A 27,445-nucleotide genomic window follows, 5' to 3' on the forward strand; every position below is an offset into this window, starting at 1 on the left:
GAGTGCTGCTCCCTGGTGGGGGGCCGGGGTTGGGGGTAAGCACCCCTGCACAGTGGGCTGCTGATGCTCTTTCCCTACATAGGCCTAGCTTTTACAAAGACACCATCCTGGCAGTTAAATCTAAAGGCGGCCTTTTCCAGGATGCTGACCTTAGTTATCCCTCTGGACACTTGCCCAATCTGAACCACCTTCCTTGGCTTCTCTCCTGCCTCCCTTCTCTACCCCTAGGCTGGGCTGGGTTTATTTACCTAATCCTGAGGGCCTTGGCTTTTCTTTGTGGATTTGCCTGCAGGAGTGTGAATATGCAGTGTAAAATGCTTGCCCACCTTAACAAATTCAAATAGGATCCAAGTGCAGGAAGTGAAAGCACAAAAGTCCCATTCATACCTAATCCTACTCCTGGGCCCTTGATGGCCTGTGTGTGTGTGTGTGTGTGTGTGTGTCTGCACGTGTTTAGTAATCTCTACACCCAAGGTGGGGCACAACTCACAATCCCAAGACTCACACACCCAAGTGCCCCTCTTTGTGGTTTTTTTTTTTTTTTAAGATTTTATTTATCCGACAGAGATCACAAGTAGGCAGAGCGGCAGGCAGAGAGAGGGGGAAGCAGGCTCCCCGCTGAGCAGAGAGCCCAATGCTGGGCTCAATCCCAGGACTCTGAGATCATGACCTGAGCCAAAGGCAGTGGCTTAACCCACTGAGCCACCCAGGCGCCCCTTCCCTTTATCTTTATTGATGTACGTCTCCTACATAACAATATGCAGTTTTTCATTCATGCACTCAATACTTTCCTTTGTATTTATTTAAGTAATCTCTATACCCAAGGTGGAGCTTGACCTTATGTTTTTCTGACTGAGCCAGCCAGGGGCCCCTGCAGCTTTACATCTGAAGGGGTTCACACTGGACTTTTCTCATTATCCTGTTTCCCTGACAATATGTTACAACCTTACCCTTGTTTGCCTGATGACTTCCTGTGACTGGTTCTGAGCACCCCACAACGTCTATCTTCAATTGAAGGTGGTATTTGAGGTAATAGTTTGGGCCATTTCAAGGCGTTACTCAGCTTTGCTGGGTATCTCCCATCTATACAGAGGTATACCTCTACTTCTACTTCTATTTGTCTCCTGTCAATCTGTCTTTTCTTATGGGGGGTGGGGGGTGTCAGCTAAGTACCGAGAAGGGTAAAGAGAAAATTATTCTTGTTCCCCTACATCCCTAAAGCCTCACTGACCAGCAAGTTTGGGTTGTACACAGACAGCCACTTTCCCCCAGGTGCCCCCAGAGGCGCGATCACACAGTGTTCCCACCAGTGTTATTTGCCAGATTAGCAAATCAAACTGTTTATAGCAGGTCCCTCACCTATGAAGGTAAGCAGGAAGTCTGTACACAACTAGTGGGCATGTTTTCATACTGCTGTCAAGGTGTAGCAGAATAGAAGGGATTGACACAAAAACCAAAAGGAGAAAGGGGAGATTGGAAAAGTGACCACCTGGAAGGAGGGACAATGTCCAGAAGAAAGGAAGGGCCCCTTTTCTGTAATACTGTAGGGGCAGAAGGTGGGATGGGGTGAGGGTGGGATCGTGGGTAGGGAAAACACCGGACAGGTCTGAACAGCTAGTGTGGCAGGGTGGGAGCCTTAAGAAGCTGGGGTGGGTCGAGTGGTTCAATCAGCATCCAGGGACTGCAACAGAGTGCAGCCAAGTACAGAGGCAGCAGAGGTGGTAAGAGGCTGACGGTTGCCCCAGCTCTTCTGCGGCTCTCCCTCCTACAAAGCCCACTAGATTGCCTGTGCAGGGAATACCCACCTTCTGGGCTAGAGAGGAGCCACATTCTGAGCTGTCACTGTGAAGACAAGCGCCTGACCCTGGAAAGGTAGACCAGCCCATAGCCAGAAGTTTCTAAATCTCACTGCAGCCCCAGCACAGGTGCCATAAAGCACAAAGGACCGCCCTTAAAATAAAGGGTTAATAATCTGTGAGTCGAAATGAAGCAAAAATACACAAACCTGGGAACATTAAAATTTGTTTTAATTTATATAAATAAAAGGAAATGATCTACTTAAATAATGATTCATCTGGGTCTTCTTGTATAATACAAAGTTCTTCCATGGGAATCTGATGATTTTGAGGCCAGCAACTCTTCTCACATGTGTAAATCAGAACTGTTCCAAATTCTACAGAAAGATCTGAAAGACAAAACATATTCAGGATTCTAACAAAGAGGAAATGTTAGAAGATACACTAGGTATTTGAAGGTTTGCTTACTCTAGAGCAAGACTACCTGAGTTTAAATCCCAGCTCTACCACCTGAGTATGGGACTTCACCAATCTGTAATGAGGACTGTATTTATGATGATAAGACTGTTGTGAAGAGGGGCTCCTGGGTGACTCAGCTGGGTGTCTGCCTTTGGCTCAGGTCATGACCCCAGGGTTCTGCAACGAAGCCCCACATCTGGCTCCCTGCCCAGCAGGGAGTCTGCTTCTCCTTCTCTCTCTGCCCCTTGTCCCTACTTGTGCTTACGCTTTCTCTCTTCCAAATAAATGAATAAAATCTTAAAAAAGAAAAAGACTGGGGGCGCCTGGGTGGCTCAGTGGGTTAAGCCTCTGTCTTTGGCTCAGGTCATGATCCCAGGGTCCTGGGATTGAGCCCCACATTGGGCTCTCTGCTCAGCAGGGAGCCTGTATCCCCCACTCTGCCTACTTGTGATCTCTCTGTCAAATAAATAAAATCTTTCAAAAAGAAAAAAAAGAAAAAGATTGTTGTGAGGAGGATTAAATAAAGTAGTGCGTGTAAGATACTTGGAACAGAGCCCGGCACATCTTAAGTGCTCAATGTAAAACAAAGAGGTTAAGCAACGAGAAGATAATGGAAGGAGAACGATGATGCAATATCAGTGTAGCTGGTGTTGCTACAGGACTGATTTTACCTGATAAGCTGAAAAAATAATTAGGAACAGCAAAAGCGGTGTTCACTACCTTCCAGCCACATTCTTGCCCACAGAAAGTGACCACCGATGACCAAAAGCAGATTTAATGGGAAGATATACTTTAAAGTCTTTATTATAACTGTCTAGGATATTGGACACTGAAAATCATGTTTTTTTGTTTTGTTTTATTTGACAGAGAGAGAGCACCCAGACAGGGGAAGCAGCAGGCAGAAGGGAAAGCAGGCTCCCTGCAGAGCCGGGAGCCTGAAGTGGGACTCCCTCCCAGGACCCTGGGATCATGACCAGAGCCGAAGGCAGGCGCTTGCTTAACTGACTTGAGCCACCCAGGTACCCCTCAATGAAAATCTGTGACAGGGTTGGGGGACCACCTGGGTGACTCAGTTGGTTAAGCATCTGACTCTTGATATTAGCGCAAGTCTTGATTTCAGGATCGCTGAGTTCAAGCCCCTTGTTGGATCGATGCTGGGCACTGAGCCTACTTAAAAAATAATTGAGGGGGGTGTGTGTGTACCTGGGTGACTCACTCAGTTAAGCACCCAACTCTTGATTTGAGCTCGGGTCATAATCTCAGGGTCCTGAGATCAAGCCCTGTATCAGGCACCAACGTTGGCTCAGAGTCTGCTTGAGATTTCTCCCCTGCTCACATTCTCTCTCTAAAATAAATAAACAAAATCTTAAAAGAAAAAAATTTCATGGGGCTCCTGGCTGCCTCCGTCAGTGGGTCGGGCATGTGACTCTTGATCTTGGAATCATGAGTTCGAGCCCCAAGTCGGGTGTAGAGCTTACTTACTTACTTACATACATAAGTACCCCACTAAGAGAACACACTACCTCCACTACCTCCAAAAAAGATTCCCTCTCTCTCTCTCTCTCTCTCTCACACACACACACACACACACAATCCTAAGAGCTTACAGAAATTTGTCAATGGACAGAGCCATGAAGAATAACACCAAGAAAACATGCTCAACAAGAACTGATTTCAGAATGGGAAAATGGGAGTCAACAGGTGGGGCTGGAGAACTGGTTTGGAGCAGCAAAGGAAAAACCCTTTGAAAGGAAAAATGCAGGCAGGGATAATGGAAAGAGAAGCATCAAAGACAGAACTAACAGGACCAAAATAGAGCTTATTTGGGAGAAATAAGAAGGCTGGAGTCTGCAAACTGGTAGCCACCCGGGTAGGAAAAAAGGAAGGGGCGAGAAATCAGATGGAACAAAATATCAAGTAGCAGAGTCCTGTACATGCTGCCTGAGCCCAGGGGCCTGACACAGCAGAAGGGGGAGGGTAGGACAAAGAGGAAGTTATGTGGAGGTCAAAACAGCCCCAATACACATCTAAGGAAAAACATCAGAAGCCACAAGGAACAGAAAAGATAGGTGAAACCTAATTACAGGTAGAAAGGAAAGGCTTGAGAGAATCGCAGTGAAAGAGGGAAAGAGGAGAGATGTGAGCACAGGAGAGGAGAAAGGTGGTCAAAGCAACTGCTACTGCTTCCGCAGAAAAGCTACAAACGCAACAAAAAAATATCCAGAAATTTGAAGGGAAAAAAAAAAATCAAGCAAAACGAAATGGAGGTCCAAAAATCCACCCTGTCCCAGGATGAAAGGATTATGGAACAATACAAGGGCAAGACCTGTTAATTCAGACTGGACTTCACGAATACAGAAAAATCTACAGGTGCTAGCATAAATGTTAGTTACAAAGTGGCGGGGGGGAGGGGTGGAATCAGGCCACCCTCAGACTTCATTCAAAGCCTAAATATAAAGGATCTTAGGGATTTGGAGGAAAAACATACTTCTCTGTGAGATGGGGTCACAGGAGAGGACAGGAGAGCCAGAAGGGCTCTCACTGTGAGGACCTGATAGCACTGGGGCTACCACCGTTGGGAGGAAAGAAAATGGGATCTCAGGATTTTATACATGGGTTGTTCTTCAATGCAAAAGCAGACATTCTGAAGTAAGAATAACAGCTATAAACCCTCCTTAAGGCTATCACTTGACAGACTGTTAGCTACCAGAGAAGAATCAAAATAAAACATTCAGGAATGGAAAAGCTCACAGAAAAGAATGGTGTGAGCATGCAAACCACAGAAACAGAGAACAAAAGCTTATTAGCTGCGACAATCACGGTGACAGAGTACAGACTTATAGCCTCAATGCAATACAATAATATTAAAATAGGGCACCTGGCTGACCCCTAATCTTGGGGTTATAAATTCAAGCCCTACAATGGGCACAGAGATTACTTGAAGAAATTAAAAAAAAAATTTTTTTTAAGATTTTATTTATTTATTTGACAGATAAAGATCACAAGTAGGCAGAGAGGCAGGCAGAGAGACAGGAGGAGGCAGGCTCCCTGCTGAGCAGACAGCCCCATGCGGGGCTCGATCCCAAGACTCAGGGATCACAACCCGAGCTGAAGGCAGAGGCCTAACCCACTGAGCCACCCAGGCGCCTCAATAAAAAAAGTCTTAAAAAAAAAAACACCTAAAATATTTGGAGGTGGAGCAGGGCATAAGCTTCCTTATTATAGTAAAGAGCCAAATACATATGATCTAAAGTTGAAAAATGGAATGAGGGGCTCCTGCGTGGCTCAGTCATTAAGCGTTTGCCTTGGGCTCAGGTCATGATCCCAGGGCCTGGGATCGAGCCCCACATCAGGCTCCCTGCTGCTCCCTCCCCCACTCCCCCTGCTAGTGTTCCCTTTCTTGCTGTTTCTGTCTCTACCAAATAAATAAATAAAACCTTAAAAAAAAAAAAAAAAGAAAGAAAGAAAAATGGAATGGGTGTAATTCTCTTAGCTTCAGAAGGATCTTTTAGCAACTAGGTAAAAGAAACCATTGCCTACAGTCTAGTAACTGCTTCACATACATTTTTCCTTATGTTGAATTTGCACACATTTATTCCAATATTCTTAATTAGAATGTACTGAATTTTCCTGTCGGTAGAAATTTTTTTTCCTAGGGGCGCCAGGGTGCCTCAGTCAGCTAAGTGTCTGCCTTCACTCACATTATGATGTCAGGGTCCTGGGATCGAGCCCACATGGGTCTCCCTGCTCTGTGGGGACCCTGCTTCTCCATCTCTCTCTGTCTGCAGTTCCCCCTGCCTGTGTTCACTCACTCACTCTGTGTCAGGTAAATAAGTGAAATCTTTAAAAAAAAAAAAAAAGAATTTTTTTTCCAGCTATCTATCTAAACTTCCTATCTGTATTAATGTGAAGAATGATGACTAGAGGGGCGCCTGGGTGGCTCAGTGGGTTGGGCCGCTGCCTTCGGCTCGGGTCATGATCTCAGGGTCCTGGGATCGAGTCCCGCATCGGGCTCTCTGCTCAGCGGGGAGCCTGCTTCCTCCTCTCTCTCTCTGCCTGCCTCTCTGCCTACTTGTGATCTCTCTCTGTCAAATAAATAAATAAAATCTTTAAAAAAAAAAAAAAAGAATGATGACTAGAATGATGTCAACAAATGGTGATTTCCAGGGTTCACCAGACATTTATACAAAATCTCCAACATAACATTTGGGGATCAGAAAAATTACAGGAGAGGTGCCTGGCTGATTCAGTCTAATGGAGGATGCAACTCTTTTTTTTTTTTTTTAAAGATTATATTTATTTCTTTGACACAAAGAAAGAGAGATCACAAGTGGGCAGAGAGGCAGGCGCGGGGGGAGCGGGGGTGGGTAGGGAGGAGGCTCCCAGCTGAGCAGAGAGCCCAATGTGGGGCTCGATACCAGGACCCTGAGAGTGTGACCTGAGTCCATGGCACAGGCTTAACCCACTAAGCCACCCAGGTGCCCCAAGAGCATGCAACTCTTGATCTCAGGGTTGTAGGTTCAAGTTCCATGCTGGGTTTAGAGATTACTTAAAAATAAAATCTAAAAAAAAAAATTGCAGAAAATAGACACATGGGTAACAAGTGAAAACTTAAAAACAAAAACAAAAAAAACAACCCAGGCCACTTCTTCTTCCTTTTTTTTTTTTAAGTTAAGTAGGCTCCACGCCCAGAATGGAGCCCAAGGTAGGACTTGAACTCACGACCCTGAGATCAAGACCTGAGCTAAGATCAAGAGTAGAACTCTTAACTGAGCTATCCAGATGTCCCGAAAACCACTTCTTAAAGATTTAAAAGCACTCATCAAACAAAATAAAACAAAAGGTGGTATGGAAAAGCTTCAGAGAACAAGGAAGAGCTTTTAGAAACTAAAAATAGAACAGTCAAACCAAATTCAAAAGAAGGGTTAGAGGACAGAGCTAACAAAGATGTCAAGTTAAACAGAAGCACTCTATGCTTCATATACTGTATGATTCCATTAGTGTGAAATTCCAGAGCAAGCAAAATTCTTTTAAGACTTTATTTATTTATTTTCAAGATTTTAAAAAAATATTTATTTATTTATTTGACAGACAGAAATCACAAGTAGGCAGAGAGGCAGGCAGAGAGAGGAGGAAGCAGGCTCCCTGCTGAACAGAGAGTTCGATGCGGGGCTCGATCCCAGGACCCTGGGATCATGACCTGAGCCGAAGGCAGAGGCTTTAACCCACTGAGCCACCCAGGCACCCCGAGCAGGCAAATTTCTTAAGGGGATAGGGGAGAATGATAAGCCTAGAGAGGGAAGGAGGCCCAAGGGACTTTCTGGGACATGCAAACACTCCCCATCTTACTCTGGGAGGTGATTACAAGATTATATTTATGTAAAAGTTCATCAAGCTATAGGCCTCAGATTGATGTGCTTTACTGTGTGCTTTCTTTTTACTTCTTAAAAAAATATTTTATTTATTTACTTGGCAGAGAGAGACAGACAGCAAAAGAGGGAACGCAAGCAGAGGGAGTGGGAGAGGGAGAAGCAGGCAGCCCGATGTGGGGCTCAATCCCAGGACTCTGGGATCATGACCCAAGGTGAATGCAGATGCTCAACGACTGAGCCACCTAGGCGCCCCTGTGTGCTTCCTTTTTAAAAAGTAAGTAGGTGGCAAGGATTTCCTGAATATGAAACCAAAAGCACAGGCAATAGAAGTAAAAATAGAGGGACGCCTGCGTGGCTCAGTTGGTTAAGCAGCTGCCTTCAGCTCAGGTCATGATCCCAGCGTCCTGGGATCGAGTCCCACATCGTGCTCCTTGCTCCGCAGGGAGCCTGCTTCTCCCTCTGACTCTGCCTGCCACTCTCTCTACCTGTGCTTGTGCTCTCTCTCTCTCTCTGACAAATAAATAAAATCTTTAAAAAAAAAAAAAAAAGAAGTAAAAATAGACAAATTGGACTATATTAAAATTAAAAATTTAGGTGCACCAAAGGACACAATTAACAGTAAAAAGGCAACCTATAAAACTGAAGGAAACATTTGCAAAAATCACACCTAATAAGGGGTTCATACCTAGAATATAAAAAGAACTCTTACAACTCAACAACATGTCAAATAACCTGACTATAAAATGAACAGTAAGACTTGAGTAGACACTTCTCCTAAAATGGTATGTAAAATGGCTAATAAGCCATTCATATGAAAAATGCTCAACATCATTAATCATTAGGGAAATGCAAATTATAATAGATACCATGTCACATCCATTAGGATGGTTACTATTAAAAACAAAAGCAGGGGCACCTGGGTGGCTCAGTGGGTTAAGCCTCTGCCTTTGGCTTAGGTCATGATCTCAGGGTCCTGGGATCGAGCCCTGCATCAGGCTCTCTGCGCAGTGCTGCTTCCCCCCATCTCTCTCTGCCTGCCTTTCTACCTACTTGTGATCTCTGTCAAATAAATAAATAAAATCTTAAAAAACAAAACAAAACAAAAAATAAAACCAAAAGACAAGTGTTGGTGAAGATGTGGAGAAATTTGAAATTCTTGTGCACTGTTCATTGGGAATATAAAATGGTGCAGCCACTATGAAAAATGTTACAGTGGTTCCCCAAAGAACTAAAAATAGAATTATTATATGATCTAGCAATTCTGCTTCAGGTATACATAGTCACAAGAACTGAAAGCAGGATCTTTTTTTTTTTTTTTTTTAAAGATTTTTTTATTTTTATTTATTTGACAGAGGGAGATCACAAGTAGACAGAGAGGCAGGCAGAGAGAGAGAGAGAGGGAAGCAGGCCCTCTGCTGAGCAGAGAGCCCGATGCGGGACTCGATCCCAGGACCCCGAGATCATGACCTGAGCCGAAGGCAGCGGCTTAACCCACTGAGCCACCCAGGCGCCCCTGAAAGCAGGGTCTTGAAGAGAGATTTGTGTACCCAGAATCATAGCAACAACCTTCACAATAGCCGAAGAAGCAGGAGCAACCCAAGTATTCAACAAATGAACAAAATGTGGTAGATCCATACTACAGAGTATTAGCTTTAAAAGGAAGGAAATTCAGACACACAGTATGACACGGATGAACTTCACTTACACTAAGTGAAATAAGGTAGTCTCAAAGGACGAATACTATGATTCCACTTCTATAAGGTATCTAAAGTAGTCAAATTCACAGAACCAGAAAGTATAACTGTGGTCCCCAGGAGCTGAGGAGAGGGGCACATGGGGAATTGTTAATGGTTATAGAGCTGCAGTTTTGCAAGAGGAAAAAGTTCTGAAGAATGGCTGCATAACAATGTAAATAAACTTAATGTTACTAAATTGCACTTACAAATGGTTAAGATGTTAAATTTTGTTATATATATATATATTTACCACAACTAAAAAGACAAATAAAGTACAAAGTTGAAGAAAACTGGAAAGTGAAACAAAAATCAGAACAAAAAAGAAGAACCAGGGTGCCTGGGTGGCTCAGTGGGTTAAAGCCTCTGCCTTCAGCTCAGGTCATGATCCCAGGGTCCTGGGATGGGGCCCTGCATCCGGCTCTCTGCTCAGCAGGGAGCCTGCTTCCCCCTCTCTCTCTGTCTGCCTCTCTGCCTACTTGTGATCTCTGTCTGTCAAATAAATAAATAAAATCTTTAAAAAAAAAAAAAAAAAGAACCAAAGCAAGTTCCCAAAAAGGCACTAAAGGAAAAAAAAAGGAAGAAAATCATCAAAGTTGAAGGACATGAGTTTCTGAATTCAAAACACTTACCAAGTACTCAGCACAATATACACAATTTCAAAATAACAAGGATAAAGTGAAGATTCTGAAAGTGACCTGGAAACAAGAGCTCCCATTCAAAGGACTAACAGTCAGAATGGGACTGCTTTCTATAGCAACACAGGATGCTAAAAGAATGAGGTAATATCAGGGCCTCTGGCTGGCTCAGTAGGTGGAGCATGTGATTTCTGATCCTGGGGTTCTAATTTCAAACCCCATGTTGTGTGTAGAGAGTACTTAAAAATAAAATCCTAAAAATAAATGAATGAATGAATGAATGAAGTCATATCTTTACAATTTTTGAAAAAAATTATTAATGCCTTAGGATTCAATATCTGACTATTATTGTGAACATAAACATACAATAAGTATATTTTAGGACCCACAGGTCACTTTAAGTCTCTGTATCCCATGATCCCATCTCAGGAAATTAGTAGAGAAAGTGCTATATCAAAACTGAAAGGATAGGGGAGCGCCTAGGTGGCTCAGTGGGTTAAGCCTCTGCCTTCGGCTCAGGTCATGATCTCAGGTTCCTGGGATCAAGCCCCCCATCGGGCTCTCTGCTCAGCAGGGAGCCTGCTTCCCCCACTCCCTGCCTGCCTCTCTGCCTACTTGTGATCTCTCTGTCAAATAAATAGATAAAATCTTTAAAAGAAAAAAAACAAACTGAAAGGACAAACTGAGAAAGAAGATAAGAGCTCTAGGAAACAGGGGGACTCACTTGGAAGATGGGCAGGGGATACCCAAATAAAGGTGACCCAGAATGACAGCAATGCTAGAAGTATGGAAGGCCTAGAGCTCAGAGTAGCTCAGAAGAACTAGGCACACAGGACAGGTCTTCAGGGAAACATGGAGCCAGGTAGTCTGGAGTTCAATTTGTGAGGAAAATAACATTGAGAACTTTCAGGAGGGTGTGAAAAGAACTGGCCATAATAATGAAACATAATAGGGGCGCCTGGGTGGCTCAGTGAGTTAAAGCCTCTGCCTTCGGCTCAGGTCATGATCCCAGGATCCTAGGATCGAGCCCCGCATCGGACTCTCTGTTCAGCGGAGAGCCTGCTTCCTCCTCTCTCTCTCTCTGCCTGCCTCTCTGCCTATTTGTGATCTCTGTCAAATTAAAAAAAAAAAAAAATCTTTAAAAAGAAAAAAAAGGGGGCACCTGGGTGGCTCAGTGGATTAAGCCTCTGCCTTCAGCTCAGATCATGACCTCAGGGTCCTGGGATTGAGCCCCACATTGGGCTCTCTGCTCAGCGGGGAGCCTGCTTCTTCCTCTCTCTCTGCCTGCCTCTCTGCCTACTTGTGATCTCTGTCTGTCAAATAAATAAATAAAATCTTTAAAAAAAAAAAGAAAAAAAAGAAAGGGTATCTAAATGAATGTTACACTACCACACATACAAAAAAGAAAGAAAACAGTCACTCATTGAAGAATTAATTGAGAAACAAAAATATCATAAGATATATAGGAAATAAATAGCTATACGGCAGAAGTAAATTCTCCTTTATCACTAATGACATTAAATGTAAATGGATTAAGTCCTATTAAAAAAAGGTACTGGCAGATTGGATATAACAAAAATAAAACAAGATCCACCTAGACACCATCTACTAGAGATTCTCTAGATACAGGGACACAACGAGAATGAAACAAAAGAATAGAAATATATATTCTAAGCGAACAGTATAACAATTATAAACATGTTTACTTCTATATTCAGAGGCCCAAAATGTATGAAGCAAAAACTGACACAACTGAAGGAAGAAACAGACAGTGCTACAATAATAGCTGACATCATACCCCACTTATAGTAATGGATAAAGCAACCAAACAAAAGATCAGTAAGGAAACAAAGGATTTGACGAGCCTATAAATCAATTAGCACTAACAAGCACACACCAGAAAAAAAAAAAAAAAGAAGAAGAAGAAAAAGAGGCACATACAGAACTCTCCACTTAACTACAGCAGTAAACACACTCTTCTCAAGTGCACATAGACTATTCTCTGGGAGACACCATATGTTAGGCCACCAAGTGAGTCTCAGTAAATTAGAAAGACTGAAATCATACAAAGTTATCTTTTCCAATCACAATGATATGAAACCAGAAGTAAGTAATAAAAGGAAAACTGGAAATTCACAAATATATGTGGAAATTAAATAAACTACTTTTAAATAACCAATAGGTCAAAAAGAAATCATTAAGAGCAATGAGACAATATATACCTGAGACAAATGAAAACAAAAAAGTGAAATACCAAATCTTATGAGATGTAGTAAAAGCAGTGTTAAGTGGAAAATTTAGAGCTGCAAACACATACATTAAGAGCAAAGAGGGGCGCCTGAGTGGCTCAGTCGGATAAGCGGACTACTCTTGATTTCAGCTCCGGTCATGATCTCAGGGTCCCGGGATCAAGCCTTGTGTGGGGCTCTGCGCTCAGCAGGGAGTCTGCTTCAAGATTCTCACTCTCCCTCTGCCCCTTCCCTTACTCACTCTCTGTCTCTTAAATTAATAAATAAAACTTTTTAAAAAAAGGACAAAGAAAGATCTCAAACCAATGACCTAATTATATACCTTAAGGAACCTAAAAAAGACCACCAACCAACTGAAGCCAGCAGAAGCAAAAATAAAAGCTAAAGTGGAGATTTTTTTTGTTTGTTTCAAAGATTTTATTTATTTATTTGACAGACAGAGATCACAAGGTAGGCAGAGAGGTAGGCAGGGAGAGGAGGAAGCAGGCTCTCCGTGAAGCAGAGAGCCCGATGCAGGGGCTCAATTCCAGGACCCTGGGATCATGACTTGAGCCCAAGGCAGAGGCTTTAACCCACTGAGCCACCCAGACGCCCCTAGAGTGGAGATTTTAAAATAGAGACTATAAAATAGAGAAAAATTTAGAAAGTCAACAAATCTTTACCTGGAATGACTAAGAAAAAAAGAGAGAAGACTCAAGTTACCAAAATAAAAAATAAAATAGGGACATTAGTACTAATTTTATAGAAAAAAAGGATTATAAGAGAATACTATAAGCAGTTGTATAGCAACAAATCAGATAAGCTAAAATGAAACAGAAAAGCTACTAGAAACATGCAATCTACCAAAACTGACTCAAGAAATAGAAAATTTGAATAGACCTGTAACTAGTAAGGAGATTGAACCAGTAATCAAAACCACCCAACAACAAAAAAGCCAAGAACTCGATGGTTTTTCTAGTGAATATGACAAAACATTCAAAGTTGGGATGCCTGGGTGGCTCAGTTGGTTAAGCAGCTGCCTTCGGCTCAGGTCATGATCCCAGCGTCCTGGCATCGAGTCCCACATCGGGCTCCTTGCTCAGCAGGGAGCCTGCTTCTCCCTCTGCCTCTGCCTGCCGTTCTGTCTGCCTGTGCTCGCTCTCTCCCCCTCTCTCCCTCTGATAAATAAAATCTTAAAAAAAAAGAAAAAGAAAAAAGAAAAGAATAGCAATCTTTAAAAAAAAAAAAAGATTTTATTTATTTGACACAGAGAGAAATCACAAGTAGGCAGAGAGGCAGACGGGGGGCGGGGGAAGCAGACTCCCTGCTGAGCAGAGGACCTCTCCCCATGTGGGGCTCGATCCCAGGACCCTGAGATCATGACCCTACTGAGCCACTCAGGCTCTCTGAATACCAATCCTTCTTAAACTCTAAGCTAAAGAGAAGGGAATGATTAACAACTCCTTTTTTTTTTTTAGATTTTATTTATCAGAGAGAAACCCCAAACAACCAGGGGGAGCAGCAGTCAGAGGGAGAAACCCGCTTCCCACTGTTTCACTGGGCAGGGAGCCCAATGTGGGACTTGATCCCAGGACTCTGGGATCATGACCTGAGCCAAAGGCAGACACCTAACTGACTAAGCCACCCAAGCATCCCTACTAACTCATTCTATGAGGAATTCTTTTTTTTTTTTTTAAGTAGACACTATGCCCAACATAGGACTCAAGCTCACAACCCCAAGATCAAGAGTTGCATGTGGGATGCCTAGGTGGCTCAGTTGGTTCAGTGTCCAACTCTTGATCTCAGCTCAGGTCTTGAGCTCACAGTCATGAGTTCAAGCCCCACATTGTGCTCTCTGCTGTGCATGGAGCCTGCTTTAAAAAAAAAACCAAAAAACCAAAACCAAAACCAAAAAACAATTAGGTAAATAAATAAAAAAGAACTGCATACTCCAACAACTGAGCCAGCCAGGTGCCCCAATGTAAGCATTACCTTAATCCCAAGTGCAGACTAAGACACTACAAGAAAATTATAGACCAGTATCTCTTATAAATCGAAGATACAGGATGCCTGGCTGGCTCAGTGGGTAGAGCATGCAGCTCTTATTTCAGGGTGGTCAGTTTAAGCCCCATATTGGATACAGAGATTGCTTAAATAATCTTAAAAGAAGTAAATGTAAGATATAAAAATCCTCAACAAAATACTAGCAAACAAAATCAAAGAGTTTATTAAAAAGACCTTGGCGAATTTAGTCAGTAGAACATGTAACTCTTGATCTCAGGGTTCTGAGCTTGAGTCCCATGCTGGGTATAGAGATTACTTAAAAATAAAATCTAAAAAAAAAAAAAAAAAAATTTACCCTGAAAAGAAATAAAATAAAGGGCACCTGGGTGGCTCAGTGGGTTAAAGCCTCTGCCTTCAGCTCAGGTCATGATCCCAGGGTCCTGGGATCAAGTCCCACATCAGGCTCTCTGCTCCTCCGGGGGGTGGGGGGAGGAGCCTGCTTCTTCCTCTCTCTCTCTCTCTGCCTGCCTCTCTGCCTACTTAAGATCTCTGTCAAATAGATAAATAATATCTTTAAAAAAAAAAAAGAAGAAGAAATAAAATAAAATAAAGAAAAATAAGATTAGTAAAATTTTTTTAAAAAGGGGCACCTGGGTGGCTCAGTGGGTTAAGCCTCTGCCTTCAGCTGAGGTCATGATCTCAGGGTCCTGGGATTGAGCCTTGTGTCAGCTCTCTGCTCAGCAGGAACCCTGCTTCCCTTCCTCTCTCTCTGCCTGCCTCTCTGCCTACTTGTGATCTCTGTCAAATAAAATCTATAAATAAAATTTAAAAAATTAAAAAAAAATTTTTTTTAAAGATTTATATATACACTATGATCCAGTAAGATTTATCTCAACATGCAAAAGTGGTTAAATATACAAAAATCAAAAATCGATGTAATACACATTAATAAAAAAAACAGAACTGCATGATAATCTCAATTGATGCAGAAAAAGCAACTGACAAAAATCAATACCCTGTAGTAATAAAAATAACTCTATAAACAGAAGGGAAATTCTTTAATCAGGAACAATACTAGGATGCCCACTCTTGCTACTTCTAATTAACACAGAAGTTTTAGATAGAAGAATTAAGGAAAAAGGAAAAAAAGAAATAGGCAAAATTGGAAAAAAATAAAACAATCTGTTGCAGATGATTTTATCTTCTACATTAAAAAAAACCTAACCATCCACACAAAAAAATTGGGTTTCATATTGTGTCTATATTCTCCTTCGAAATCTCTGCTTTAGCCTTTCCTTCTTTCTTTGTTTTTGCTGCCTTTGGTTTGTTGATTGGTATTTTTTTTCAAGTTACTTGCAATATATGTTAGGTTGCTGATTTGAGATCTATCTTTGTTTTTAACATATGTGTTTTCAGCTCTTTTTCTTTGAGCACTGCTTTCAGTGCCTCTCATAAATACATTCAGCAAAGTTGCAGGACCAACAATCAGTCCAAAAAAAAATTAAAAAAAAAAAAAATAAATAAAATACTTGGAATAAATTTAACCAAGGAGTCAAAGACTTGTACACTGAAAAGATAAAACACTACTGAAGGAAATTAAAGGCACAAATAAATGGAAAGACATCCACATTGGTGAAGTGGAAGAATGAATATTGTTAATGTAACAGCTCAGTCAGAAGAGTATGCAACTCTCAATCTCCAGATTATGAGTTCAAGCCCCACACCAGGGGTAGAGATTACTGAATGAATGAATGAATGAATGAATGAATGAATAAATAAATAAATAAATGCATGGGTGCCTTGGGTGGCTTGGCTGGTTGAGCATCCAACTCTAGGTAAATAAATAAATAAATAAATAAATGCACGGGTGCCTTGGGTGGCTTGGCTGGTTGAGCATCCAACTCTAGGTTTCAATTCAGGTCATGATCTTGGGGTTGTGAGACTAAGCCCTCTCTATGCCCAATGTGTAACCTGAACTCACCACCAAGATCAACATTCACATGCTCTACAAAGGGGACCAGCCAGGTCCTCCTGTTACTTTTATTATAAAAAACTTTTAATTTTTGTTTAAAAAGATCACATAATGATGCTAAAATAAGAACTATAATCACGTAAAAGATGTTTTTTAAAAATTTTTAAGAGATTTTATTTATTTGAGAAAGAGCATGCGAGCATGAGCTGGGGGAGAGGCAGAGGGAGAAGCAATCTCCCCACTGAGCACAGAGCCCAACCCAAGACTCAATCCCAGGACCCTGAGATCATGACCAGAGCCAAAAGCAGATGTTTAACCAACTGAACCACCCAGGTGCCCCGTAAAAGTTATTTTTTAAAGGAGCACCTGGGTGGATCAGTCCTTGAGCACCTGCCTTCAGCTCAGGTCATGATCCCAGGGTTCTGGGATCAAGTCCCGCATTGGGCTCCCAGCTCAGCAGGAAGCCTGCTTCTTCCTCTCCCACTCCCTCGGCTTGTGTTCCCTCTCACCGTTTCTCTGTCAAATAAATAAATAAAAATCTTAAAAAAAAAAAAAAAGAGGTTTTTGCTTTTGTTTTTTGTTTTTTTTTTTCATTTTTAAAGTAAGCCCGGGGCGCCTGGGTGGCTCAGTGGTTAAAGCCTCTGCCTTCAGCTCAGGCCATGATCTCAGGGTCTTGGGATAGAGTCCCGCATCGGGCTCTCTGCTCAGCAGGGAGCCTGCCTCCTCCTCCTGTCTCTCTCTGCCTACTTGTGATCTCTCTGTCAAATACAAAAAAAACAAAAAGAACAAAAAAAAAACTTTAAAGTAAGCCCTATGCCGAACATGGGGCTTAAACTCACAATCCCAAGATCAAGAGTCACATGCTCTTCCAACTGAGCCAGCCAGGTGCCCGTATAAAAGTTATTCCCCACCCCCAGTTCTTGTTTTTTTTTAAATAATAAATTTTGACTATAACACAATGTTGTTTTCTGGTTTGGGTTTGTTAAATAAACTCTATCCCCACTGTGGGACTTGAACTCACAACCCTGAGATTAAGAGTCACATGCTGCACCAACCTAGCCAGCCAGGGGCTTTCTGCTACGAAAATAATTTTAAGGATAGAAAACAGTTTGCCCTTAAACCAACAAAATGGTATTGGTGTTTGTGTCGGATTGGCTGGATTATAAATTTTCCAAAATTTCTGGGGGCACCTGGGTGGCTCAGTGGGTTAAGCCTCTGCCTTCGGTTCAGGTCATGATCCCAGAGTCCTAGGAGAGAGCACCGCATCGGGCTCTCTGCTCAGCGGGGAGCCTGCTTCCTCCTTTCTCTCTCTGCCTGCCTCTCTGTCTACTTGTGATCTGTCAAATAAATAAATAAAATCTTTAAATTAATTAATTAATTATTTCCCCCAAATTTCTGTAATATGCTTGTATTTTATAAGTAAACAAAAATGAAATGATAGCCTTTTCTTTTAAAATAGTCCCTTATTTGTCCAATAAATCCACAACCTTAAATTCATAAAGGGCTTATTACCTAAATTAGTGCTTCTGAGCATGCTGACCAGTGCTGGCATAAGCTGAAACTCAAATGTCCTTCGGTCTCCACAGTGACTGCAGGCTGGGAGCTCAGTGCCTTCTGATGTAGGAGAGGTCAAAAAAAGTGGTTCTCCACTCCAGGAATACCTAAAGCAAGGAAACAAAGAACCCTGAAGGAAGACAGCACGTAAGTCACATTTCAACATCAGAGCCCATGCTTTGCAAACTTTGCTTCCTTCTTGCAGAGGACCAGGAGCAAAACCAGACAGCAAAGAAAATCCAAAGACCCAAAACCTAGCAGCCAGCCTGTAGAGCTCAGCAAGATATGTGAAGTCTTGTCAATGTCTGGTTCAAAGTGTGGATGAAGGCACTAAAGCCAATGTAGAACTATATCTAACCACACTGCAACCAAGCCCAGACTGAGCTCAACCACAGAGTAAGCCGACTTGGGACTCCACACTACTGGCCTTACAGAAGGAGGCCATGCCCTTCTAAGGAGTAAATATTTACTTCAGTATCTATTGTTCTTCAATATATAATGGCAAACAATAAAAAGAAATCAGACATACATGACAACAGAAAATTAATTACCTGAGAGTATGTATAAACTGGGGGGGGGGGGTTTGGTGCATGGAGGGCAGAGCAAGATGGAGAGAGAGAACCAGAACCCTAAGCAGGCTCCACACTCAGCACAGAGCCCGATGCAGGTTTCAGTCTCACGATATGAGTTAAAATCAACAGTCGTGCACTTAACTGAGCCACCCAGTGCCCCAAGAGCAGCAGAAAAATTTAACCCACCAAGAAAGTCAATACAGGAACACCCACTGGGGTGCCCAGGTGGCTCAGTGGGTTAGGCCTCTGCTTTCAGCTCAAGTCATGATGTCAGGGTCCTGGGATCAAGTCCCTCATAGGACTCCCTGCTCAGTGGGGAGCCTGCTATTCCCTCTGCCTGCCCCTCCTCCTGCTTGTGCGTTCTCTCAAATAAACAAATAAGATCTTAAAAAAAAAAAAAAATACCCAAAGACAAGATGATGGAATTATCAGAAAGAGACTTAAAATATCAGTGGAAGGGTGACAAAACAAACAATAAAATATCAATAATAAACATAAAAAAAATAAACAAACATATAAAAGAATCTAGCAGAAAAAGTAGGCATGCATAAACAGGGAAGTTAGCATAGAAATTGAAACTAAAAGAGATTGACAGAGAAATGCTAGAAATGAAAAATGGTGTAGCAGAAAAAAGAACTTGATTCAGTAAAAGTTAACAGCAGGTAGAAAATAACAACAACAAAAAATCTTAGGGTCTTAGGGTCTTAAAAACCATGGGACAATTTCAAATTGTATGTCTAATCACACAAGTTAACTGGAGTCCTAGATAAAGGAAAAAGGACAGGAGAAATATTTGAAGAGATAATGGCCAACATTGTTCCAAAATTCACGAATAGACATCAACACAAAAATCCAAAAAGTTCACTAAATCCCAAGCAGGATATATTAAGACATATAGCTGCTTAAGTACAGAACAGTTTAATTACATAATCATAACAGAAGAACAATAAGAATTACATAAAATTATGTAATAATCAGACATTATTATTACATAAGACATTGTTAATACATAAGAATTAGTTTCTTTTTTTTTTTAAGATTTTATTTATTTATGGGGCACCTGTGTGGCTCAGTCATTAAGTATCTGCCTTTGGCTCAGGGTCATGATCCCAGGGTCCGGTCCTGGAATCGAGCCCTACATCGGGCTCCCTGCTCAGCAGGAAGCCTACTTCTCCCACTCTCACTCCCCCCGCTTGTGTTCCCTCTCTCTGTCTCTTGCTCTGACAAATAAATAAATAAAATCTTTAAAAAAAAAAAAAGACTTATTTATTTGACAGAGAGAGATCACAAGTAGGCAGACAGACAGGCTGACAGAGAGCTATGTGAAGGCAGGCTGACAGAGAGCTATGTGAAGGCAGGCTGACAGAGAGCTGTGTGAAGGCAGGCTGCAAAGATGCACATGACAATCACTAAAGCAAACACCTTTTATGGCAACAGAAAAGACGTAAAATCATGAACTAAAAATATCCAGTTCACTGAAAAGAAGGTTAAACAAAAGGGAGAAGAGGAACAAAAAACTGGAAAGGAGAAAAGCCAATACCAGAATGACAAAATTAACCCACCACCAATAATTACATTAAATGGACTCAAGACCCTATGTTAAAAAAAAAAAAAGCAAACAGTCTGGATAAAATAAAGGCAGGACCCATACATGTAAGCTGTTTAAAAAGTACACCTGAGGGGCGCCTGGGTGGCTCCGTGGGTTAAGCCTCTGCCTTTGGCTCAGGTCATGATCTTGGGGTCCTGAGATCGAGCCCCACATCAGGCTCTCTGCTCAGCAGGGAGCCTGCTTCCCACCCCCGCCTGCCTCTCTGCCTACTTGTGATCTCTCTCTGTCAAATAAATAAATAAAATCTTAAAAAAAAAAAGTACACTTGAGATAGCACCTGACACCTTTCAGAATGGCAATTATCAAAAAGACAAGAAGTAAGTGTTGGCAAGGATGTGGAGAAAAGGGAACACTTGTGCACTGTTGGCAGGAGTGTAAATCAGTCAGCCACTACAGAAAACAGTATGGAGATTCCTCAAAAAATTAGAAAGAGAACTACCATATGATCCAGCAGTCTCATTTCTGGGTATTTATTTAAAGGAGACAAAAACACAAACTCAAAAAAGATACCCACCCTGATGGCCCACTGCAGCATTATTTACAATAGCTAAGACATGTAAGTAACCCAAGGGTCCATTAACATAAAAAATTTTGTGTGTGGGGGGGTGTGTGCATGTGTGTATATACACACATATACACACACAACACACAACAGAATACTCAACCATAAAGAAGGAAATCTTGACATTTGCGACACCATGGATGGGCCTCAAGGGCATAATGCTAAGTGAAGTAAGCCAGACAGAGAAAGACATACTGTGTGAAATGACTTACATGCAGGACCTAAAAAAACCAAATAAACAAACCAAAAAACCCCACCAAACTCATAGAGAATAAATTGGTGGTTTCCAGAGGCAAGGGACCAGGGCTGAGAGAAATAAGTAAAGTGCTTTTTTTTTTTTAAGCTTAAATAAATCAAGTAACTTAGTAACTTATAGAAACAAAACAAAACAACCCACTCTAAAGGAAGAGGTTGAAAGTAAAGAGTAAAAAAAAGATTAACCTTAAAAAGATGAAACAAGGGGCACCCGGGTGGCTCAGTGGGTTAAAGCCTCTGCCTTCCTTCGGCTCAGGTCATGATCTCAGGGTCCTGGGATCGAGCCCCGCATCAGGCTCTCTGCTCAGTGGGGAGCCTGATTCCCCCTCTCTCTCTGCCTGCTGCTCTGCCTACTTGTGATCTCTCTCTGCCAAATAAATAAAGAAAATCTTTAAAAAAATCTTTTAAAAAGAAACAAAAGAGAGCTAGTGTGGCTATACCAACAGGAGACCAAATACACTCCAAGGACAGAGTATCACCACAAATAAATAGGAGCATTTACTTATAACAAGATCAATTCACCAGATAAATAAGCCTACAAATGGATACATCTTAAAACAGTACGAAAATGCGTGAGACACACTCTGACAGAATTAAAAGGAAAAAAAGATACATTCATAATCATAGCTGAATGTTTTGTTACTCTTTCTCTGTAACTGATAAGCAAGACAAAAGTGATCAGTAATAGAAACCGCTGTTGCAACAATTGGATATTCAGACCAAAAAAGAACCTTGAGAGGCACCTGGGTGGCTCAGTGGGTTAAAGCCTCTGCCTTCAGCTCAGGTCATGATCCTGAGGTCCTGGGATCAAGCCCCCAGTCGGGCTCTCTACTCAGCGGGGAACCTGCGTCCCCCACCTGCCACCTGCCTCTCTGACTACTTGTGATCTCTCTCTCTCTCTCTGTGTCAAATAAATAAAATCTTTAAAAAAAAAAAAAAGCAGGGGCACCTGGGTGGCTCAGTGGGTTAAAGCCTCTGTGTTCGGCTTGGGTCATGATCCCAGGGTCCTGGGATCGAGCCCCACATGGTGCTCTCTGCTCAGCAGGGAGCCTGCTTCCCTTCCTCTCTGCCTACTTGTGATTTCTCTCTCTCTCTGTCAAATAAATAAATAAAACCTTTAAAAAAAAAAAAAAAAGAAACTTGACCCTCATACAGTATACACAAAAACTAACTCAGTGGATCACAGACCTAAATGTAAAAACTAAAACCAAAAACTCCTATAAGGAAACACAGGAAATCAAATACAACGAATTCTGTTACCTTTGGTTAGAGAGAAATTCCTGTGGAAATAAAAAGTTGAGGATTCCTAGGTGGCTCAGTCAGTTAAGGCTCTGTCTTTGGCTCAGGTCATGATTCTGGAGTCCCAGGATGAGCCCCACATTGGGCTTCCTGCTCAGCGGGGTATCTGCTTCTCCCTCTGCCCCTCCCCCTGCTCCTGAGTCTCTCTTTTCTCAAATAAATAAATAAAATCTTTAAAAAAAAAATCTTAAGGAAAAAAACAACAAAGCTGTCAAGGTACTGAAAAGATATTGTAAAGATTACTTAAAATATAAAAAAATCATACAAGGGGCATGTGAGTGGTTCAGTGGGTTAACCTGCTTTCAACTCAGGTCATGATCTGATTCCTGGGATCAAGCTCCGAGTAGGGCTCCATGCTCAGTGGGGAGCCTGTTTCTCCCTCTTCCTCTACTGCTCTCCCTGCTTGTGTTGTCTTGCTCTCTATCAAATAAATAAAATCTTAAAAAAAAATATATCACACTATATGATCCAAATTATGGGGGTTTTTTTAGCTTTTAAATAATCTCTACAGTCAATGTGGGACTAGAACTCACAATGCTGAGATCAAGCGTTGCATGCTCTACTGAATGAGCCATCCAGGTGCCTCCCAAATTATGTTTTTTAAAAAATACACAATTCCTGGGAAGCCTGGGTGGCACAGTCAGTTAAGCACCCAACTCTTGGTTTCAGCTCAGGTCAGATCTCAAGGTCATGAGCTTGAGCCCCACAGTGGGCTCAGTACTCAGCACGGAGTCGGCTTGGGATTCTCTCCCCTCCTCTGCCCCTCCAGCTCATGCTCTCTCTCTCTCTCAAATAAATAAATGTTTAAAAAACAAATAAAAAACCTACACAGGGACACCTAGGTGGCTCAGTGGGTTAAGCCACTGTCTTTGGCTCAGGTCATGATCCCAGGGTCCTGGGACTGAGTTCCCCATTGGGCTCCTTGCTCAGCAGGAAGCCTGCTTCTCTCTCCGCCTGCTTGTGCGCATGCGCGCACTCTTTATCTCTCTCACTCTCTTTCTCTGACAAATAAATAAATAAACTCTTAAAAACAAAAAACAAAGAAAACCCCACACAAGTCCTACCCACATGCATGCATCCCAATGCACAAAAAATAAGTGAACATAATACACTAAAATCTTAGGCTCTTGGTTTGTGAAATACTAGATTTTGGTTTTCTCACTGTATTTTCCAAACTAGCATGTACTGCTGTTACAATCAAGAAAAACAATAGAAGAAAATGTGCCTCTACCTCAAAATCTGCTCCTGACAAGCAGCAATTCTCTTCATGAATTTGTAAAATATCTTATCTCCACTTTTAATTACGGTCTTCTCATATTTTTCATCACCATCACTAGAAAGACTAAAAAAAGAAAAGCAGAAAACACTTTTGAGTGTCTATATCCAGAGAATTACAATATTTAGAGGAGCAAACAAGATAATGCACATAATTTAGAAATCATAAATTTAAGTGGTACCTGGGTGGTGCAGTCACTCAAATGTCAGACTCGGTTTTGGCTAAGATCGTGGTCTCAGGGTTGTGGGACTGAACCCCACGTCATGCTCCGAGGTCAGTGTAGAGTCTGACTGGAATTCTCTCTCTCCCCCTGCACCTCCCAACCCCACCAAGCTCACTCTAAAATAAAATTCAGGGGCACCTGGGTGGCTCAGTGGGTTAAAGCCTCTGCCTTCAGCTCAGGTCATGATCCCGGGGTCCTGGGATGGAGCCCCGCATCAGGCTCTCTGTTCAGCAGGGAGCCTGCTTCCTCCTCTCTCTCTGCCTGTCTCTCTGCCTACTTGTGATCTCAGTCTGTCAAATAATAAATAAAATCTTAAAAAAAAAAAAATAAAATAAAATAAAATTCATAAGTTTAGGGCGCTTGGGTGGCTCAGTTGGTTGAGCATCTGCCTTCAGCTCAGGTCATGATCCCAGTGTCCTGGGACCGAGCCCTGCATCAGGGAGCCTGCTTTTCCCTCTCCCTCTGCCGCTCCCTTGTTTGTGCTGCCTCTCTCTGTCAAATAAACAAATAAAATCTTTAAAAAAATTAAAATAAAAAATGAATAAAAATAAAAAATGATAATTTTTAAAAATATATTTTATTTATTTATGAGAGAGAGACAGTAAAAGATAACATAAGCAGGAAGAAGGGGCAGAAGGAGAAGCAGGCTCCCTGCTGAGCAAGGAGCCTGATGTGGGGCTTGATCCCAGGACCCTGGGATCAGCACCTGAGCCAAAGGCAGAGGCTCAACCCAGTGAGCCACCTGGGTGGCCAAAAATCATAAATTTAATACCTTGTAATATCTAGCAGTAATCCCCTACCCACCATTCTCCCAAGCCCTGCTCCCTAGCCATTTTCAATTCTGGGATAATTATTTGCACTTTTAAAAGTCCTTATGCTCATTGACTATCTTCATTTCTTTCCCCATCATGGATTATTTTTAAATCAAAAATTATTATTTTTAGTTCTTTATAGGGCTTTGGTTTATAAAGCCTTTTAAGACCTACTCTCTTGGGGCACCTGGGTGGCTCAGTGGGTTAAAGCCTCTGCCATCAGCTCAGGTCATGATCCCAGCATCCTGGGATCGAGCCCCACATTGGGCTCTCTGCTCAGCGCAGAGCCTGATCCCCGTTCCCCCCGCCTGCCTCACTGCTTACTTGTGATCTCTGTCAAAAAAAATAAATAAAATCTTTAAAAAAAAAACAAAAAAACAAAACACCAAACCTACTCTCTCACTGATTCCTAAAACCACCTGATGACACAGACAACAGAGATATCAACATGACTCTCATTTCACTGTGAGAGCTGAGGCTCTGGTAGGGTCTTTGACATCCCAGGCCAGTTCCTGAGCCACAGCCAAGAGTCAAAAACAAATGGCATTTTTCTAACTTACTTGTCTGAGCTAATCATTTAACAAAGAAAAGAAAGAGACAGTAAAGATGCTCTTTTGTAAAAGCTGTCAGCTCTAACTTCCTTGCTCATATTTTTGAGGGTACTTAGAGCAGTGTTTTCCAGCTAACCCAACAGTGGCTTGTAAGATCGCCTTGTCTCTGTCTCCCTTTCTCATCTAAGAGGAGCAAAGCAGAAAGGTCCTACACAGACAAGTTCTGCTTGAAAATGTTTCCCCAAGTACTAGAATCAAACCAAAGGGTACCTACCGTGGCGGCTTCCTGATCAAGTCCCCTCTCAGACTCAGCAGCACATATTCTCACCTTTGGGAAAGCAACTGTTCCATATCCACTCCTTCCTTCCGCTGATATTCCCTCAGAAGACTATGAGCGTGATCCAGACTGACAAAGTCCCCGTAATCCTCCTCATCGACAACACAGATATAGTAGGGCAGGAACTGTGGTGCCACAGAAGACAAGGCCGTCTCTTCCCCAGGAGAAAGAGGAGGAGCAGCGCCCATGACGGTATCCTGCAGGTGGAGATCTTGGAGCTGGGCAGTACAGCCTGTGTCCTCGGCACTGCTGGAATCATTTCCAAAATGCAAGGTAAGCTGTGGTGGCAGCGCCTCCTCACTGTCACTCCCCCAGTCATCTGCACCTTCGCACCAATCCTCAGCTGCAAGGCCGTTTTCCTGTTTCTAGAAGAATATCCAGTGAATGAAGCCCAAGCACATTTGGGTGATCTCACGCATCCCCTTGGCTTGAGCTATCCATTGCCTCACCTTCCCAAGGGAGACATCACACAGCACCTTCCCCTCTTACACACTCTGGACTCAACTTCCTGGACCCCATACACTCAAAGCATGTTGGAGGTAACAAAAATTCTCTTCCCTTTCCAGGGGCAGCACGGCCAATGTGGTAATGTGGTTTCTTCAACCATCTATTCCAAACCCTCTCCAGTTGTGCTTCATGTATTACAGAAGCTAGCTGGAGAAAACTAGATTTTCCAGACCCCTTAGCAGCTAGGGTTTCAGATATGATCAAAGGCGGGCTACTCAGGTCCACTGGGGAGACACAAACTTGAAACAGAACGATGCGGAAATAGAGACCACCAAGCAAAAGTTTGTAGATCAATACAAAGCAAGGACTTGGATCCAAAAGATCTGACAACGGCAGCTTCCAGTTCGCAAGACCACATCTCAGCTTTCCGACTGCAGGTGTCCCAGGTGGTTAGAAGGGGTCCTTGACAGGCCAGTTCTGAGATGTGGTTCTGGAAGTCATTCCTGGAGTGGCCCCCTCCAATCTATCCAGGGTTAATAAAAGCCTAATTCTGTCTAGGCTTTAAAAAGTCAGTGCTTTTTTACTATCTACAACCCAACGCTGACATATATAAGCAGAAACCACGTCTTCATCTGGTACTGCTGGTACTAGGCCTGGCACACGTTCAGAGCTCAGAGTATACATAAGCGCACATTTACAGGCAAAACGAGACTGAATTTTGTTCTGCAGCTACCAGCTTGCCCAACTTTTGGATTCAATAAATTGAGATTTTTTTCTTATTGTTTGCTATATACACATACACATCATCACAGCAACTATGTTTACAATAAACACATATATATTACAACCACATACACATATACATCCATATTTGTTCCCAAACAGAAACATCACCGAGTCATGTCCCTCAAGGCCTTCAAGGTATATTAAAAGAAAAAACGAACAAAATCTTAAGGAGATAGCACTCCACAGTTCAGGAAAGTGCAAAAACCATTCCAACGTACTTCAAAAGACCACAGCTGAAAGTTTACCTTAAAGGATATTCTAGAAAACACTCTCAAGTTACAGCAAGTCCTAATATGCTAATAACAACCGGTTTACCTGAGCGTCCTGCGCCTCCGTCTCTTGCATCTGCAGACACTGGGAACGGAACACCTTCCAGCTTCAGGGTAAAGATAAATGGCAGTGAGGCTCCAATGCTGACCACTAGCCAGCTGGCCAGTCCTATCCCGTGTGGCCCGTGCAGCCCCTCAGCTCTCGCCCACTCATAAAATCCCGAGGCAGCTCGGAACTTCCCCGCCTACCTGCGCGCCCCGCCGCTGCCGCACCTGGGGAGGGGGCAAGCGAACACGTGCAGTAGCCGGTGAAACGGGGAGCCTTCCAGCGGGCAGTACACCTGCACGACCAGGGCAAGAGGCTGCCTGCAACGTTCACACACTGGCCTCGGCGCTGCTACCGCCGGCAGGGCGTCCTGAGGGCAAGGGAAGCGCTCAAAACTCCGGCTCTGCTCCTGGACCTCGCCCGTTCTCTCACCCCGGAGCCTTCACCGGCACCCGCCGACCCCGGCCCCGACGCTCCACTCACCGGAAGGCCGCCCAACTTGCTAGCAGTCCAGGCGCCCGGCCCCGTCGGGCGGCCATGCACTGCAGTGTCTCGAAGCCCGAGCAACACCGGCTTCCGAAAAGCCGCCATTACGACGAGGCACCCACGTGGAAATGCGAACTACGGCGGCCGAGACAGGATGCC

General features: G+C 42.8%; 1 protein-coding gene across 6 annotated transcripts; it reads right to left on the reverse strand.

Annotated features, from left to right (window-relative positions):
- Positions 1 to 2,010: 2,010 nt before the first annotated feature.
- Positions 2,011 to 27,445, reverse strand: PDCD2L (programmed cell death 2 like). 6 transcript variants are annotated; one of them, XM_032326470.1, is made up of 8 exons: positions 27,284 to 27,445; positions 27,004 to 27,170; positions 26,801 to 26,861; positions 25,244 to 25,617; positions 23,285 to 23,395; positions 17,715 to 17,863; positions 9,333 to 9,444; positions 2,101 to 2,185 (listed from the first exon to the last, which is right to left on the reverse strand). In XM_032326470.1, the coding sequence occupies exons 1-7, from the start codon at positions 27,389 to 27,391 to the stop codon at positions 9,368 to 9,370; spliced, it is 1,047 nt and encodes a 348-aa protein (XP_032182361.1). In that variant the 5' UTR covers positions 27,392 to 27,445; the 3' UTR covers positions 2,101 to 2,185; positions 9,333 to 9,367. The 6 variants fall into 6 exon arrangements, with proteins under 6 accessions (XP_032182360.1, XP_032182362.1, XP_032182363.1 ...); XM_032326469.1 differs by lacking the exon at positions 9,333 to 9,444 and having other exon boundaries at positions 2,011 to 2,185; XM_032326471.1 differs by lacking the exons at positions 9,333 to 9,444; positions 23,285 to 23,395 and having other exon boundaries at positions 2,011 to 2,185.

This window comes from Mustela erminea, chromosome 19 (assembly GCF_009829155.1).
Source record: "Mustela erminea isolate mMusErm1 chromosome 19, mMusErm1.Pri, whole genome shotgun sequence".
Lineage (NCBI taxonomy): Eukaryota > Metazoa > Chordata > Mammalia > Carnivora > Mustelidae > Mustela > Mustela erminea.